The 13,700-nt window shown below is 43.3% G+C and overlaps 1 protein-coding gene across 9 annotated transcripts in view; it reads left to right on the forward strand.

Moving 5' to 3' along the window:
* RABGAP1 (RAB GTPase activating protein 1) overlaps positions 1 to 13,700 on the forward strand; it is a 158,943-nt gene that overhangs the window by 140,341 nt on the left and 4,902 nt on the right. For all 9 annotated transcript variants that reach the window (XM_059925567.1, XM_059925565.1, XM_059925570.1 and 6 more), the window contains 5 exons: positions 2,495 to 2,587; positions 3,011 to 3,121; positions 11,559 to 11,663; positions 12,507 to 12,590; positions 13,252 to 13,323. In XM_059925567.1, the coding sequence (XP_059781550.1) occupies positions 2,495 to 2,587; positions 3,011 to 3,121; positions 11,559 to 11,663; positions 12,507 to 12,590; positions 13,252 to 13,323 (465 nt within the window). The remainder of the gene's footprint in view (positions 1 to 2,494; positions 2,588 to 3,010; positions 3,122 to 11,558; positions 11,664 to 12,506; positions 12,591 to 13,251; positions 13,324 to 13,700) is intronic.

Here is a 13,700-nt window from a genome sequence, read left to right on the forward strand (position 1 = left end):
ACCAAAAAAAAAAAAACAGTGATGTGGAGCTCTGATCTGAAAGGTGAAGAGGAGTGATCCAGGCACAGGGTTGCACAGGCAGAGGGACCAGGCTTGCAGTGTACGTTCGCTTTGGTTGCCATTTCCATTTAGAAGACAGGTTGATGCAAAGGGGCGGGGGGGTGGCGGTGTGGGTTCCCTTCTCATTAATTTAGCAAGCGTTTCTGGGCGCTGTCTGTACATGCGCAGGGGACAACAGTGAGTGAGACGCAGTTCTGACCTGGAGAAGGCACTGGTAATGGGACAGGTGGGCTGAGAGGTGCTGGTCTTTCCTGGGTGCAGCCTCATAAGGACACTTGAATTGCTGCTTTTGCTGCTGATACCTCTCGTTCCTCATTCAGGCATCAGTCTTTTTCACAGGGTCTCTGCCTCAGAGGCAACCTGAACTAGTTGACTCTGGTATGCAGCCACATGCTCCGGAAGTCAGGGTCAGCTATGAACCCATTATAAGCAGTGTTATGTTTGTTTATTTTTTGTTTGTAATGGAGTTGGAGGGGGTGGGGTAAGGCATTTAAGGGAAAGAGGGAAGAAGAGAGAGACCGAGAAGTGAGGCTGAGAATTGGGAAGGCAAGTCTCAGCTGGGAAAGAAGTCAGAACTCTGGACCAGCAAGCTCTGCGTAGAGAAGTGAGCAGAGCTTTGTCTCAGAGAAGCCCAGAGTACGAGAATTATTTTTAAACAGCGTTCACTTTGTTAGCTTAATTATAAATGTAATTCATGCTCAATGTAGAAAATGTGGAAGCATAGGAAACACATAAAGAAATGCCCATATCCTATCACAGAACTGTAAGAACCAAATGAGATGACATGTGTGAAGGGCCTGGCATGTCTGGGGCACTTATTACACACTAACTGCTGTTACAGTGTGAGGGAGAATCAACCCTTTTGCTCTGAGAATGAGACATTTATAATAAAGGACGATGAAAGGTAGAAAAAATTATTTTGTAATTAGCCTTTTAAAATGTATGTTTATGAGAAGAATGTTAATTCTTCCTTACCCCAGCATGAGAATGAAAAGTTGAAGAATCCTGAAGATTTGTGAGAATGTTTGGTAGGATTTGGTGTCAGTTCTCTTTTTTATAAAGCACGAGGGGAGCATTGTATCCCTGCCCTCCCTTGTCATTTACACAGACTGACAGCAGAGAGTACTGGGAGGAAATGTTTGCTGCCCACAAGCCTCATTTAGTTTCTGTTCCTCTGCTATTGATCTGTTAGGATTGTTTATAAATTTACTGATCACACAGTTCTATTTAGGTGCTTTCTTTGTGAATCACTTACACGCACGATAAACATTCACCCCAGAATTGGCCTTAAACTGCAGAGGATCTAGGTTTAGGGATGTCAGTTTCCAGCTTGTGGCCTCACCCCAGGTGTTTAGTGGGCATCTTTCTATAGACTGCAGCCAGGGCATAGTGCTGCGCGGCTCCTAGCTGCCTCCCCTCGGGCAGCGGCCAAACTCCAAGAGTAGACTCTGATTGAGGCAGGCCTGTAAACGGCCCGACGGGGCCAGGTGTCCGCAGAATCAGTCGGAGAGGAACACCTGGCAGCTCGAGTAAGACAGAAAGGGAAGAATGGAGCAGGGATTGGAGTTGCTGACATCAGCCTGCCGAAAACTTGGGCCTGTCCCATCCCCTTTCTACGGCTCAGTATTTTCTTCTGTAAACTAAGGAAGTTGGACTAGACTAGCTCTGTGATTCCTAGGAACTGGGGGCTAAAAGTCAGATTCGTGAGTCAGCAGTGTAGTAGTTTGTAGTGGTTGGTAAGAAAAAGCTTGAGAGAAAGAGGACAGTAGTTTAATGGGATGGAAGAGCAGCTAAATAGAACGCTCAGCAGAACTGTGTGTTTAAGGGCAGAGAGAATTGTGCCTGTTTAAAGGCAGCACAGAAGGTGCTAGTTGAAAGGAAAGTGGTAGATGGTAGGATAGTGAGGTGGCTACAGCTTGAACTTTGGATGACGTCTCGCAGCCTGGGCTCAAATCCTGAATCTGCCAGTCTCTAACTGAGTGACTTCGGTCAAGTTACGTAACTTCCTTATATCTCAGTTAACTTGCCTCTAAAATGAGGATACTAAATACCGTACCTTGTAGAGGTGTCATGAGGTCACAGAATGAAAGCACCTGCAGCAGTGCTGGTATGTGCTAAAGAAATGGCCCATGAGGAGGAGGAGGAGGAGGACGATGGACAGTCAGACCTAGTACTCAGGTAGGAGGGGTTGTCTGTTGGGTGTTCATTCTGACTACTGGTAAAAACTTTAGCAACCAGTTATCCCCAGCAGACCCATGGACATGATGGTAGTCATTGAGTAAGAATTTTAGGTCCTGGGCTCATGTGCAGGAAACACCACTTTCATAGTAACTTGAGATGTCCAGGTCAGCAGAGGTCTTGGTCTTCAGGGCAAGCCCTGAAGCACCCACCCATTTCTGATACTTTTTAATTTGTGCTGTGCTTTATCCTACAGATTAGTCAGAAGAAGTTGAAAAAATACGAAAAAGAATATCACACCATGAGGGAACAGCAGGCCCAACAAGAAGACCCCATCGAGCGATTTGAGGTTTGTTTACGGCCTGGGTGATGTGAAGTGCTTTCAGCCTTTCATTTTACATAATTGTGCCTGTCACTAGCTTTAGTGAGTTCTTTTTAAAATTTAGTTTCACTATTTCTAGGTTCCAGTTTCAGTTTGAGTTTGCAAATAAGAAAGCAAGATTTGTTTTGCTTCAGACTAGCAGCCTAGTTTGTTACAGTTCGGTGGGCTTTTGTCACAGTTAAGAAGAAGTAGCTGCTTGACAGTCACTTGAATTTAAGTATTTCTCTTTGGAGATAGAAAGTAAGCAGTTGTTGACTGGCAGCACATTAGGACCAGCCACATCTCCCGTGATTCCCATAGGACTCGGCAATTCGTTTTGAGGGTTAACCTGAGAAGGTGTCATTTCCATCTGATTTTTATGTCTGTAACTGGTTTCTTTTTACCCATCAGCGGGAGAATAGGCGTCTACAGGAAGCTAACATGAGGTTGGAACAGGAAAATGATGACTTAGCCCATGAGCTGGTGACCAGTAAGATTGCACTGCGAAAGGACCTGGATAACGTAAGTCTAACTTGTCTGAAGGGATGATTATATTGAAACACTTCTCCCTTAATCAAGTGAAATCCTGGAATTTTAGTGTTTGTTGTTCTAGTTAGTGTTTCCCTCTTATGATCCAACTTGCTCTTGTCAGTACTATTCCCTCCTTTCCTTCAGGGATCATCGATGATCTCATTAAGCCCTCCTTACCACATTCTTCTCTCATTATATACGCAAACCCTGAACGCCTTTCCAGACATTGATTGAGAGGCGTTTCTGGCTATTCTTATGTTATTACAATTGGCAGTAGCATTTAATCACTATAATTTCCTTAACTTACCCCTAAGACAAGAACAGATTTCGTCATCCTGCACATCATGCGCCTGTTGGATAAGCATTGCCAGTTGTAATAAAGCTCAGTGCCTCCGCAGCCTGCAATTTCATCAGGAATTTCTGTTGGCAGATATTCTGTTTTTCTTTGCTTCTCCTAATCTTAAAAAGTTTGAGATGATGGCATTCCTGGCAGGGCGTTTGTCCATTTTCTATACTACAGGCTTCCCATAGTGCACTCTCTCATTCATGGTTTAGGTCAGAGGTTGGCGAACGTTTTTTGTAAAGGGATAGATAGTAAATATTTTAGGCTTTGTGGGCCACATGGTCTCTGTTGCAACTATGTAACTCTGCCATTAGTACCTACACAATAAATAAACGAATGCACATGGCTGTGTTCCAGTAAAACTTTATTTACGAGAATAGGTGGCAGGCTGGCTTTGGCGCCTGGACAAAGTTTGGCAGCACCTGACTTATGTTTCCCTTCAGGCTCCTAAGATTACTTTTCTGCTTGTTGATTTTCCTGAGGCTCTAGAGATAGACTTAGGCTATTGAGGGTTTACAGGGGACTTAACATAATATATTGAACCCCTTAGGATATGTGAACTTCACAAGGTCCTTGACATCCACCAAACATGTATGAAAATATTGTGTACTACTGTATTTCTCTGACAGTCTTTGCTTTCATTAGATTTTCCAAGTGAGTCACATGGCAGATGAAGAGAAAGAGAGATGGCAGTATCTACTGGTTCTTATTACTTCTCTTTAGAAATAGAATAATGGAGTAAAATTTTGAACAGATCTGGATTCTACCATCAGCTACTCTACTTTCAAGCAGAGTGAAGTGTGGGGAGGTGGAGTAATAGCTGTGTCCGAGAGTATAGTGAGAATTACATGATTTGGTGTGTATGAAAAGCACAGGAATTAGGTACAGGCAGTGTTGTTTCCCTCTGTTTGTCTGATTGTCAGCTATAAATAGCTGCAGGTAACTGGGAAGACTCCTTTTTCCAGTTTTTCCAGGGAGGGTGTTGCAAGGCCATTAGCCCTCAGTAACCAGAACCTGGAGATCCCGCTGCTTTTTGGTTTACCACAGTCTCCTTAGGTTGGAGTTTCCTCCCTGTGGTGCAGGTTCCCAGCATACCCTCTGATCTTCTTTGTAGAAACACTACGAGAATCATTCCCTCACTGTTCAGGCATTTCTGCCAAGTGAGCGAGGGAGGTGGGTGTACACTGAGCAGGGTAATTGCTGAAGCAAAAATCACAGTGTGCACCTGTGATGGCTCTTCTAGCAGCTGTAGGTCATGCAGAAAGGAAGTGAAAAAGAAAAGAAAATGGGTCCTGTACTAGAGCTTTGTATTCTACAATGAAATTATATTAAGAGGCAACTTAAGATAAAATTCCAGGCAGATTTTTAGTTTGAGCTGTTGCATTTGCCAGTCTGATGGGACCAGAAGTAACATTGATGCTCTACTAGTTTAGGGTAGAAAATACACTTCTTAGGTTCTTGAAGCCTGCCTCTAAAGAGGGTAAGCCTTTTTTTAAGTTGTCTTTGCCTGGCATAGTAGTCAAAGAGCTAGGTTACATTCCTGATATCAGAAGTGAGAAATAGTAAAAATAAGATGAATTCCCATTTACTCTACGATGCTGTATGTGACAGGCACAATGAGAAGCACTTTGTTAAACTCTAATATCTCTTATCCTTACCTCAGCCTTGTAACATGAGCCCCATTTATGGATAAGGATTTTTTAACAATAAAGAAACTTGAGACTCAGGGAGGAAGGCACCCAGGAAGAAGCAGAGCCAGGAATGTAACCCAGGTGCATCTAATTGAAATACCCAGGCTTTTTCTGTAATGCCACACTGTCTCCAAAATACATATGGAACAAGAAGCTATGGTTTGATGTCATAACTACATCAAAAATATACTGACACCTAACAGAACATTTCTTAAGCACTGACAGAGTTCTAGACACTGCTCCACATGCTTTGTACTTACTGTCAAATCCTCCAAACAACCCTTGTGTAAAGGATACAGTTACGATCCCCATTTCACTGATGAGGCCAAAAGAGGTTAAATGTCTTACACAGCCACACTGTTAGTGGCAGAGCCCTTAGACTGCAATCCAGCTGTCCTGCCACTCTGAACTTGGCTCAGAGGAGCAGGAACCCTGTTGCACTAGGGCTCAGGAATAGCAAACTGGGGTCCCATCGTCCAGCCATCGACATTGCTGAGAAAACAGACCTTTTCACACTAAACGTTGAGTCCCTTTCCAAGTTAGTCCTCTCTCGTATCTTTTGAATCATCATGGAAAATCAGTTAGGTTCTGAAGTGAGGGCTGTGGGGTCCTCTCAGCGTGTTTTGGCTTCAGGGACTTAGATTTCTGAAAGAACTTCATCATGCCCTTTCACTCTTCCCTTTCTGCATCCCAGAGAAAAGCTCTCATATGTGGCTTATAGGATTTCCAGAACCCTCTTTGTATTTCCAACTGATTTTATTATCACTTTTGTTATTCCTCACCTGTCATTTCTGTTACTTGTCACAAAGCAGCTATGGAGAGATCCCCGGTCAGCTACTGAGTCCCTAGGTGACTCCATCCAAGCTTTCTCCTCTATGAAATGGGAGTAATGCCTGGACCTGACATTAAGGCATTGGTGCTAAAGGCTGAGAGGGAACCTATGGAAGGCACCTGGCACAGGGCTGAGAGGACCCCACCTGAGTCCTCTCTGGCATGGTTGCTCTCTACACTGAGACAGTGTAATGTGAGAGTGATGGAAACAGACTCAGGAGCCCAACTGCTGGGATTTGAATTCTGGCTCCACTGCATTCTAGTTCTCTGAACTTGAGCAGGTTGCTAAACTTTCCCCACTGAATTACTTTGGTCTCTTTATCAAAAATCAATTGACCTGTATGTATGAGTCTCCTTGATTCTATATCTGCTCCATTGATCTATACGTCTATCGTTAACGCCAGTACCACACTGTCATAATTACTCAGGTCATGTGAGTCCTCCAATTTTGTTGTTCTTTTTAAAAAATAATTTGGCTATTGTAAGTAATTTGCATTTCTATATAAATACTAGAATCAGTTTGTCAACTTCTAGGAATAAAAGCCTTCTGGGATTTTGAGTGGGGTTGTATTGAATCTATAAATTAGCTTGGAGAGTGTTAACATCTGAGCAGTGATTGAACCTTCCAATCCATGAATATGTTACAATTTTCATTTATTTAAGTCTTTTTCAATTTCAGCATAGTTTTCTTAGTTTTCACTTTACAAGATATGCACATATTTTAATCTGTTATTAAGGGTAATTTTTTCTTTCTTTTTTTAAAATAAATTTATTTAATTTATTTATTTTTGGCTGTGTCGTTGGGTCTTCGTTGCTGCGTGTGGGCTTTCTTCTAGTTGCGGCGAGCGTGGGGTGTTCTTCACTGCGGTGCGCAGGCTTCTCATTGTTGCGGATCACGGGCTCTAGGTGCATGTGCTTCAGTAGTTGTGGCACGCGGGCCCAGTAGTTGTGGCTCGCAGGCTTTAGAGCGCAGGCTCAGTAGTTGTGGCGCACGGGCTTAGTTGCTCCGTGGCATGTGGGATCTTCCCAGACCAGGGATCGAACCCGTGTCCCTTGAATTGGCAGGTAGATTCTTAACCACTGCGCCACCAGGGAAGTCCCAAGGGTAATTTTTTCTTAATTGCATTTTCCAATTATTTATTGCTAGTCTCTAGAAATACAATTGATAACATGACCTTGTATCCTGTGACCTTGCTAAATCACTTACTATTCTTGTAGCTTTTTTGTTTATTTTTTAGGATTTTCCACATACACAATCATATCATCTCTGAATAAAGACAGTTTTACTTCTTTTCAAGTCATTCTGCCTTTTTTCCCTTGCCTTCCTACACTGACTGGGACCTTCGGAACAATATTGGATGGTGAGAGTGGACCTCATCACCTTGTTCCAGATGTTAGCTGTAGGTTTTCCATAGATCAGGTTGAGGAAGTTCTCCTTTCTTCCTATTTGCTGAGAGTTGTCACGAATGGGTGTTGAATTTGGTCAAATGCTCTTCCTGCATCTGTTGAGGTGATTATTTGCTATTTTTCCTAATTCTGTTAGTACAGTGAAGTGTAGACAAACTGATTTTTCAGTGTACACAAACTGATTTTTCAGTGTACACAAACATTGCATTCCTAGGAAACGTGGGGTTCCTTTTTTTTTTAAGATTTTTATTTGTATTAAAGATTTTTGTGTTGCTAAGGAATATTTGTCTGGAGTTTCTTTAATGTTTTTGTCTGGTTTTGGTATCGGGAATGCTAGGCTTCTAAAATGAACTGGGAATTTTTTAAGTCCTATTTTTTAAGGACTTTTTGTGGGATTGTTCCTTGATTAAATCTTTAATTTAATTCCCTAGTGAAACCACGTGGACCTGGAGTTTTCTTAGCAAGAAAAAAAAAAATTTTTTTTTTTTTTTTTCTTGCTGCGTTGGGTCTTCGTTGCTGTGCGCAGGCTTTCTCTAGTTGCGGCGAGCGGGGGCTACTCTTCATTGCGGTGCACAGGCTTCTCATTGCGGTGGCTTCTCTTGTTGGGGAGCACGGGCTCTAGGCACGGGCTTCAATAGTTGTGGCGCACGGGCTTAGTTGCTCCGCAGCATGTGGGATCTTCCCAGACCAGGGATCAAAGCCATGTCCCCTGATTGGCAGGCGGATTCTTAACCACTGCGCCACCAGGGAAGTCCAGCAGGAAATTATTTAATTATGATTTCAGATATGAAGCTATTCAAATTTTCTAATTCTTCATGTGTACATTTTTATACTTTGCGCCTTTCAAGTGATTTATCCATTTCATCTTAGTTGTCAGATATATAGGCACAAAGTCGTTGATATTCCCTTTTTCTTTTAATGTTTATAGGATGGATCTGTTGAAGTCTTCTCTCTTTCATTACTGATATGGGTAATTTGTGTCTTTTCCCTTTTTTCATAATCAGTCTACTAACTAGAAGTTTATCAATTGTGTTGATCTCTTTAAAACCAAGCTTTTGGTTTTGTTGATTTTTTTTTCTTTTTCTTTTATTGATTTCTGCTTTTTTATTATCTCCTTCTACATTTCTTTTGGTTTAATTTGCTCTTTTTCTAGCTACTTAAAGAAGAAGCTTAGTCATTGATTTGGACCTTTCGTCTTTTCTAAAATAAGCATTTAAAGTTATAAATCTCCCTGAAGCCCTGTTTCAGCTACATCTCACACATTCTGATGTGTCTTGTTTTTATTTTCATTCACTTCTTGTGATTGCTTCTTTGGTCTCTGAGTTAATTAGTAGTGTGTTGTTTAATTTTTAACTATTAGGGATTTGTCCCCGAAATTTTTCTGTTGTTGATTTCTGATTTAATTCAGTTGTCATCAGGGTACATATTTTTTCTGATTTTAGTGCTTTTAAAACATACTTATGCTTATTTTAGGGCCTTCCATATTGCCTGATGGGTGAATGTGCCACATGCTCTCAGAGAGTATGTGTGTCCTGTTGTTGTCGGTGGGGTGTTCTGTCATGTCACTTCTGTCAAGTTGATTGACTTCCACGGATTTACTGCCTTTCTCTTTATTTGTTCTATCACTTACTGAGAGAACAGTGAGGAAATCTGTAACTCTGTGCACTTACCTATTTCTCCTTTCAGTTATGTCAGTTTTTGTTTCCTGTAATTTGAATTTATGAATGCATTTCAGATTTACTGCCTTCTTAATGGAGTGACTCTTTTATTGTTATGAAATGTCCCTCTTTGTCCCTGGTTAATACTCTTTGTTCTGGGATCTACTTCGTCTGATGTTAATATAGCCATTCCGACTTTCATGGTATTTCATGGTATATCCTTTTCCATACTTTTACTTTTAACATATCTGTGTCTTTATATTTAAAATGGGGTTTTGTAGCCAGCATATAGTTGGATCTTGCTTTTTGAAATTTAGTCTGATAATCTCCTTCTTTTAATTGGAATGGTTAGACCAGTTACAGTTAATGTAATTATTTATATGGTATATTTAACTCTACCACCTTGCTGTTTGTTCTCCATTTGTTGTATTTGCTTTTTCTTTCTTTTTTCCCCTTTTCTGCCTTCTTTGGTTTAACTGGGTATTTTCATGATTTCATTCTATCTCCTTTACTGCCTTATTAGCAGTTCTGGAGCTCTCTGATCTCCAGAGCTCTACCCAACAGGTTCCAGCCACCTCAGCATCTCTGACCCCCTACCTCTGCCTCCTTAACCCTTTGAGGCATACTCTGTTTGGAACCCCTCACCCTGCTCCTTGGTCCAGAAGTGCCTCTAGGCAGAAAGCCAGAATGGTAGTAGGACCTTGCTTGTTTCCTTTCTCCCAGGAACCACAGTTCTGCATTTGTTTTTAGTGTCAGCAAACAGTAGTTTTATGTATTTCGTCCAGTGTTTTGTTTACAGTGGGAGGGTAAATCTGGTCCTGGTTAGTCCTTCATGACCAGAAGCGGAAGTCTGGATTTGTGTTTATCGCCAGATGTTCTCTCCTTATGTGCTTACGTAAGTAGAATGACTGTGCAGCAAGTGTGGTGCCATAAGAGGACCCTGGTTGGTCAGTCCAGTGGCCTCTGTGCACCTTCCTATTGACACAGCCTTGGGAGTCAGCTCTTGGAGTGATGGCACAAATGCTGGGCTTAATGTTGAGAGACCTGGTTTCGGATTCCAGCTCTGCTACACGCATTGTGCAAGCTTGTGGAAATCACTTCCCCATCTAAATTTTTTCTAAACTGGGGAGTCAGGATGGGCAAGGAAGACTCTTGAGTTCATGACCTGGCTGTCCCGTACGTCTTAGAATCAGTCTTATCTACCATGGGAGTGATGGTGAGTAACAGAGAATATAAGTATGTGCTACAGGTTCCAAAGTACTGTTCAGAAGATGTTAACTGGGTCCAGGGGAGAGAAGGGAGAGTTAACAGGATGTTCTGCTGATTAAAGTAAAACAGAATCTTTGACAGGACTTTATTCTTCTTATTTGTTATTTCCTCTTTTGTTTGATTCTTATTTCCATTTTGATTGCTACTGGGGTTTGAACTAGAGGTGATTATAAGCCACTCACCAGAAAGGACAGGCCTTAACTCCAGGACCCCATTTAATTGCATGCATATGCAGTTTGCCAGTAACTAATGGCCTTTTGAGTTGCATATCATGCCATTCTCAGTTCTCCATTTAAGGCCCCAGCCCCCTGGAACCTATGCCTCCCAAAGAAAGTACGTCAGAAGATGTGGTGTAGTAGAAAGCAGGGGGACTCAGCTATACTACTTTAGCTAGGTGACATCAGAAATGCTCTTTAATTTCAGGGAAACCACCATCCATTGTCAAAGGAGGTTGGATATAAGGAGCTGGCAAAGACCCTCTATATCTAGCGCTCTGTAACTAGGAGCTTCCACCTCCTTTCCTTGACTGCCTTCTAACATGCTACAGTCTCTCGTTCTTCAGTTATCCTTGGACTCTCCAGTGTCAGGGACTGTATTTGTCAGGTACAGGTGTATCATTTTCACTTGGACCCAAAGATCTGCCCACCAGACCTTTGCATGCTTTAGAAAAAAACTGGGGTGGAAGATGGCCATTTCAGATAATAAAAGGAGAGTGCTAGGAAAGGGGTGCCTTCCTTTGTCAGGTGACAGCGAGAGCAAAATGCAGAACTTACTTGATGAAGCAGAGCAAATACTGAGAGTTTGGAAGAAGAAAACCAGAATTTATTATTACTATTAATGATAATGACACCTACCTTTTATTGAGTGTTTACTATATGCTAGGCACTGTGCTGAGTCCATTCCACGCCTTATCTCTCAGGTGAAGATCGTGAAGCTCAGAGAGGTTCTCAATGACTTGTCCAAGTGGCACACAGTCAGGGAGTGATGGGAGTCAAGACCAGGCTGTCTGACAAAGGCGAGCTCCTAGCTACTGCCCTGCACTGCCTCTGGGCAGGAGACAGGGCCGGACACTTGTGCATGAGTGTAGTCTCAGCGTGACCTTGGGCATATCACATCCCCTCTCTGGATCACAGTTTCCTCATCATCTTAAAATTGGATTGTTCTGGGTAATTCAAATCCCTTTCAGTTCTCATTTCTTGTTCTGTAAAAGCACCCCTTAAATGTTTCAGGCTGAGGAAAAGGCAGATGCACTGAATAAGGAGCTGCTTATGACCAAACAGAAATTGATTGATGCAGAGGAAGAGAAGAGACGGCTGGAAGAAGAGTCTGCTCAGGTAAGGGGAGCTTTGCCCCTCCCACATTCCTCTGTGTCTTGCAAATGCTTGAGAGCTGGGAGTTCACTGGTGGCTTCCTGTTGGCACTGGAGAGCCCAGAGACAGCTGGCTTCAGTTTCTCTCCAAAGGCCTTTTGTATTTACTGTGAAAAGCATAATGGTTCTTAATAATTAAAATGTAGGAGGAGACAGTGGGGCAAAGCCCATCCTTCACTGGGGCAGGAGAAATTCCTGTGTGTCAGCATCTGAGTGTGACACGAGGGTTAGCATTTCTGCAAAAGGAAGGCAGACATTACATAATGTCTGGCTCTTCCCCTGCCTGTCCACCGACATCTCCCCCACAGAGCAAACTCTGGAAGGCTTGTCCTGAGCACAGCCCCTGGGCGCAGACTCACAGCCATAAGAAGAGCTTTGGGTGCTCCGTGCCCCAGAGCAGGCTGGCTCTCCTTCACCACCCACCCTCTCGTCTCAGTCAGGCTGCCTGAGGTGAGAGATGGCGGGGCGCCTCCCACATAATCCATGAGGCACTGAGAGAGCGGCAGTCCTCCCGTTAGCTCTTCCTCTGCATTTGCTTTGTGTTACCTCCTCAGCTCAGGATCCCAGGTTGGGCTGCACTGACAGGGAGGAACTTCAGCAAAAGCCCCAAGCTGAAAGTTCAGAAGTTTTGACTGTTCTCTCCTAGCATCAAGAGTAGGGTTAGTACTGCTGAGAGTGAGGAAGAAGGGAGGAGAGTTACCTCCAGTAGGTCAGGCACTTTGGGGAAAGCCCAGCGCTAAGCACGTAGTGCCAGAGCTTCGCTTGTATTTCCCTTAACATTCACTTTTGCTTTTCTTAATGTACGCAGTTAAAAGAAATGTGCCGTCGGGAACTCGACAAGGCAGAATCTGAGATTAAAAAAAACAGTTCTATCATCGGTGACTACAAGCAGGTGGGTCCGTGCACCCTGGAATTGGGCCATGTTCTCTGGAAGCCCTGCTTGCCTGCACAAGATGTCTTCTCCACACCCACACGCGTCCCTGCTCGGCGACTTGCACTGACGAGTCCCTTTGCTTCACTGGACAAGTTACCGCACTGCTTTTCAACTGTAAAATAAGGGAAATCATCGCTCACCCGGAGAACTGTTGTGAGGAGTCCATGAGATTATCTTTGTGGAGCACCTGGCATAGTTCCCTCACATAAGCAGGCACTTAATACATGAAAGCCCCCTAGTTCTTGGGAGCACTTCAGACTCATGATGTAGAACCACTTCTCTCCCCAGCTGGTTGCATTTTGAGAACATAACTGAATTGGTCTTGTTTCTTTCTGTACTGGGATCTCGTGCTGGCTCCTGAGTCTGGCAGTGTCTGTAAACGTTGGCCATCGAGCGTGGCACTGAGAGGTCCCTGCAGGTCCTAGGCCGGTGGATGCGGAGGTGGGAGAGCCACAGGCCCCTCTGCTCACCTGTCATCTCACAGCCCCTCCTGCTCAGTGCTGTCCTAATTCCGCTCGTGTAGTCCAGCTTCCACTGTAGAATTCACCCCGAGCCCAAGTTGTGCAAATTATGACATTGCCAAAGAGATTGTCATTTTATATTGTGTTTTTTTCTTCAGATTTGTTCTCAGTTGAGTGAAAGATTAGAGAAGCAGCAGACTGCTAATAAAGTGGAAATTGAAAAAATTCGGGTAAGTCTTCCTTTATCAAAGAGATTTTATACCACCTAGTTCATTTTATGGCTATATTCAGCACAAAAGATTTTGGGAGGGGGTATTCTGCTTTTTTTTTTTTTTTAGATAACCTACCACTATTAATAACAATACTATCTTTTTTTTTAAAAATAAATTTATTTATTTATTTATTTTATTTTGGGCTGCGTTGGGTCTTCGTTGCTGTGTGTGGGCTTTCTCTAGTTGCGGCGGGCGGGGGCTACTCTTCGTCGTGGTGCACGGGCTTCTGGTTGCGGTGGCGTCTCTTGCTGCCGAGCGCAGGCTCCGGGCGCGCGGGCTTCAGCAGTTGTGGCGTGCAGCCTCAGTAGTTGGGGCGTGCAGCCTCAGTAGTTGGG

The sequence above is a fragment of the Balaenoptera ricei genome, chromosome 6 (assembly GCF_028023285.1).
Source record: "Balaenoptera ricei isolate mBalRic1 chromosome 6, mBalRic1.hap2, whole genome shotgun sequence".
Taxonomy (NCBI): Eukaryota; Metazoa; Chordata; class Mammalia; order Artiodactyla; family Balaenopteridae; genus Balaenoptera; species Balaenoptera ricei.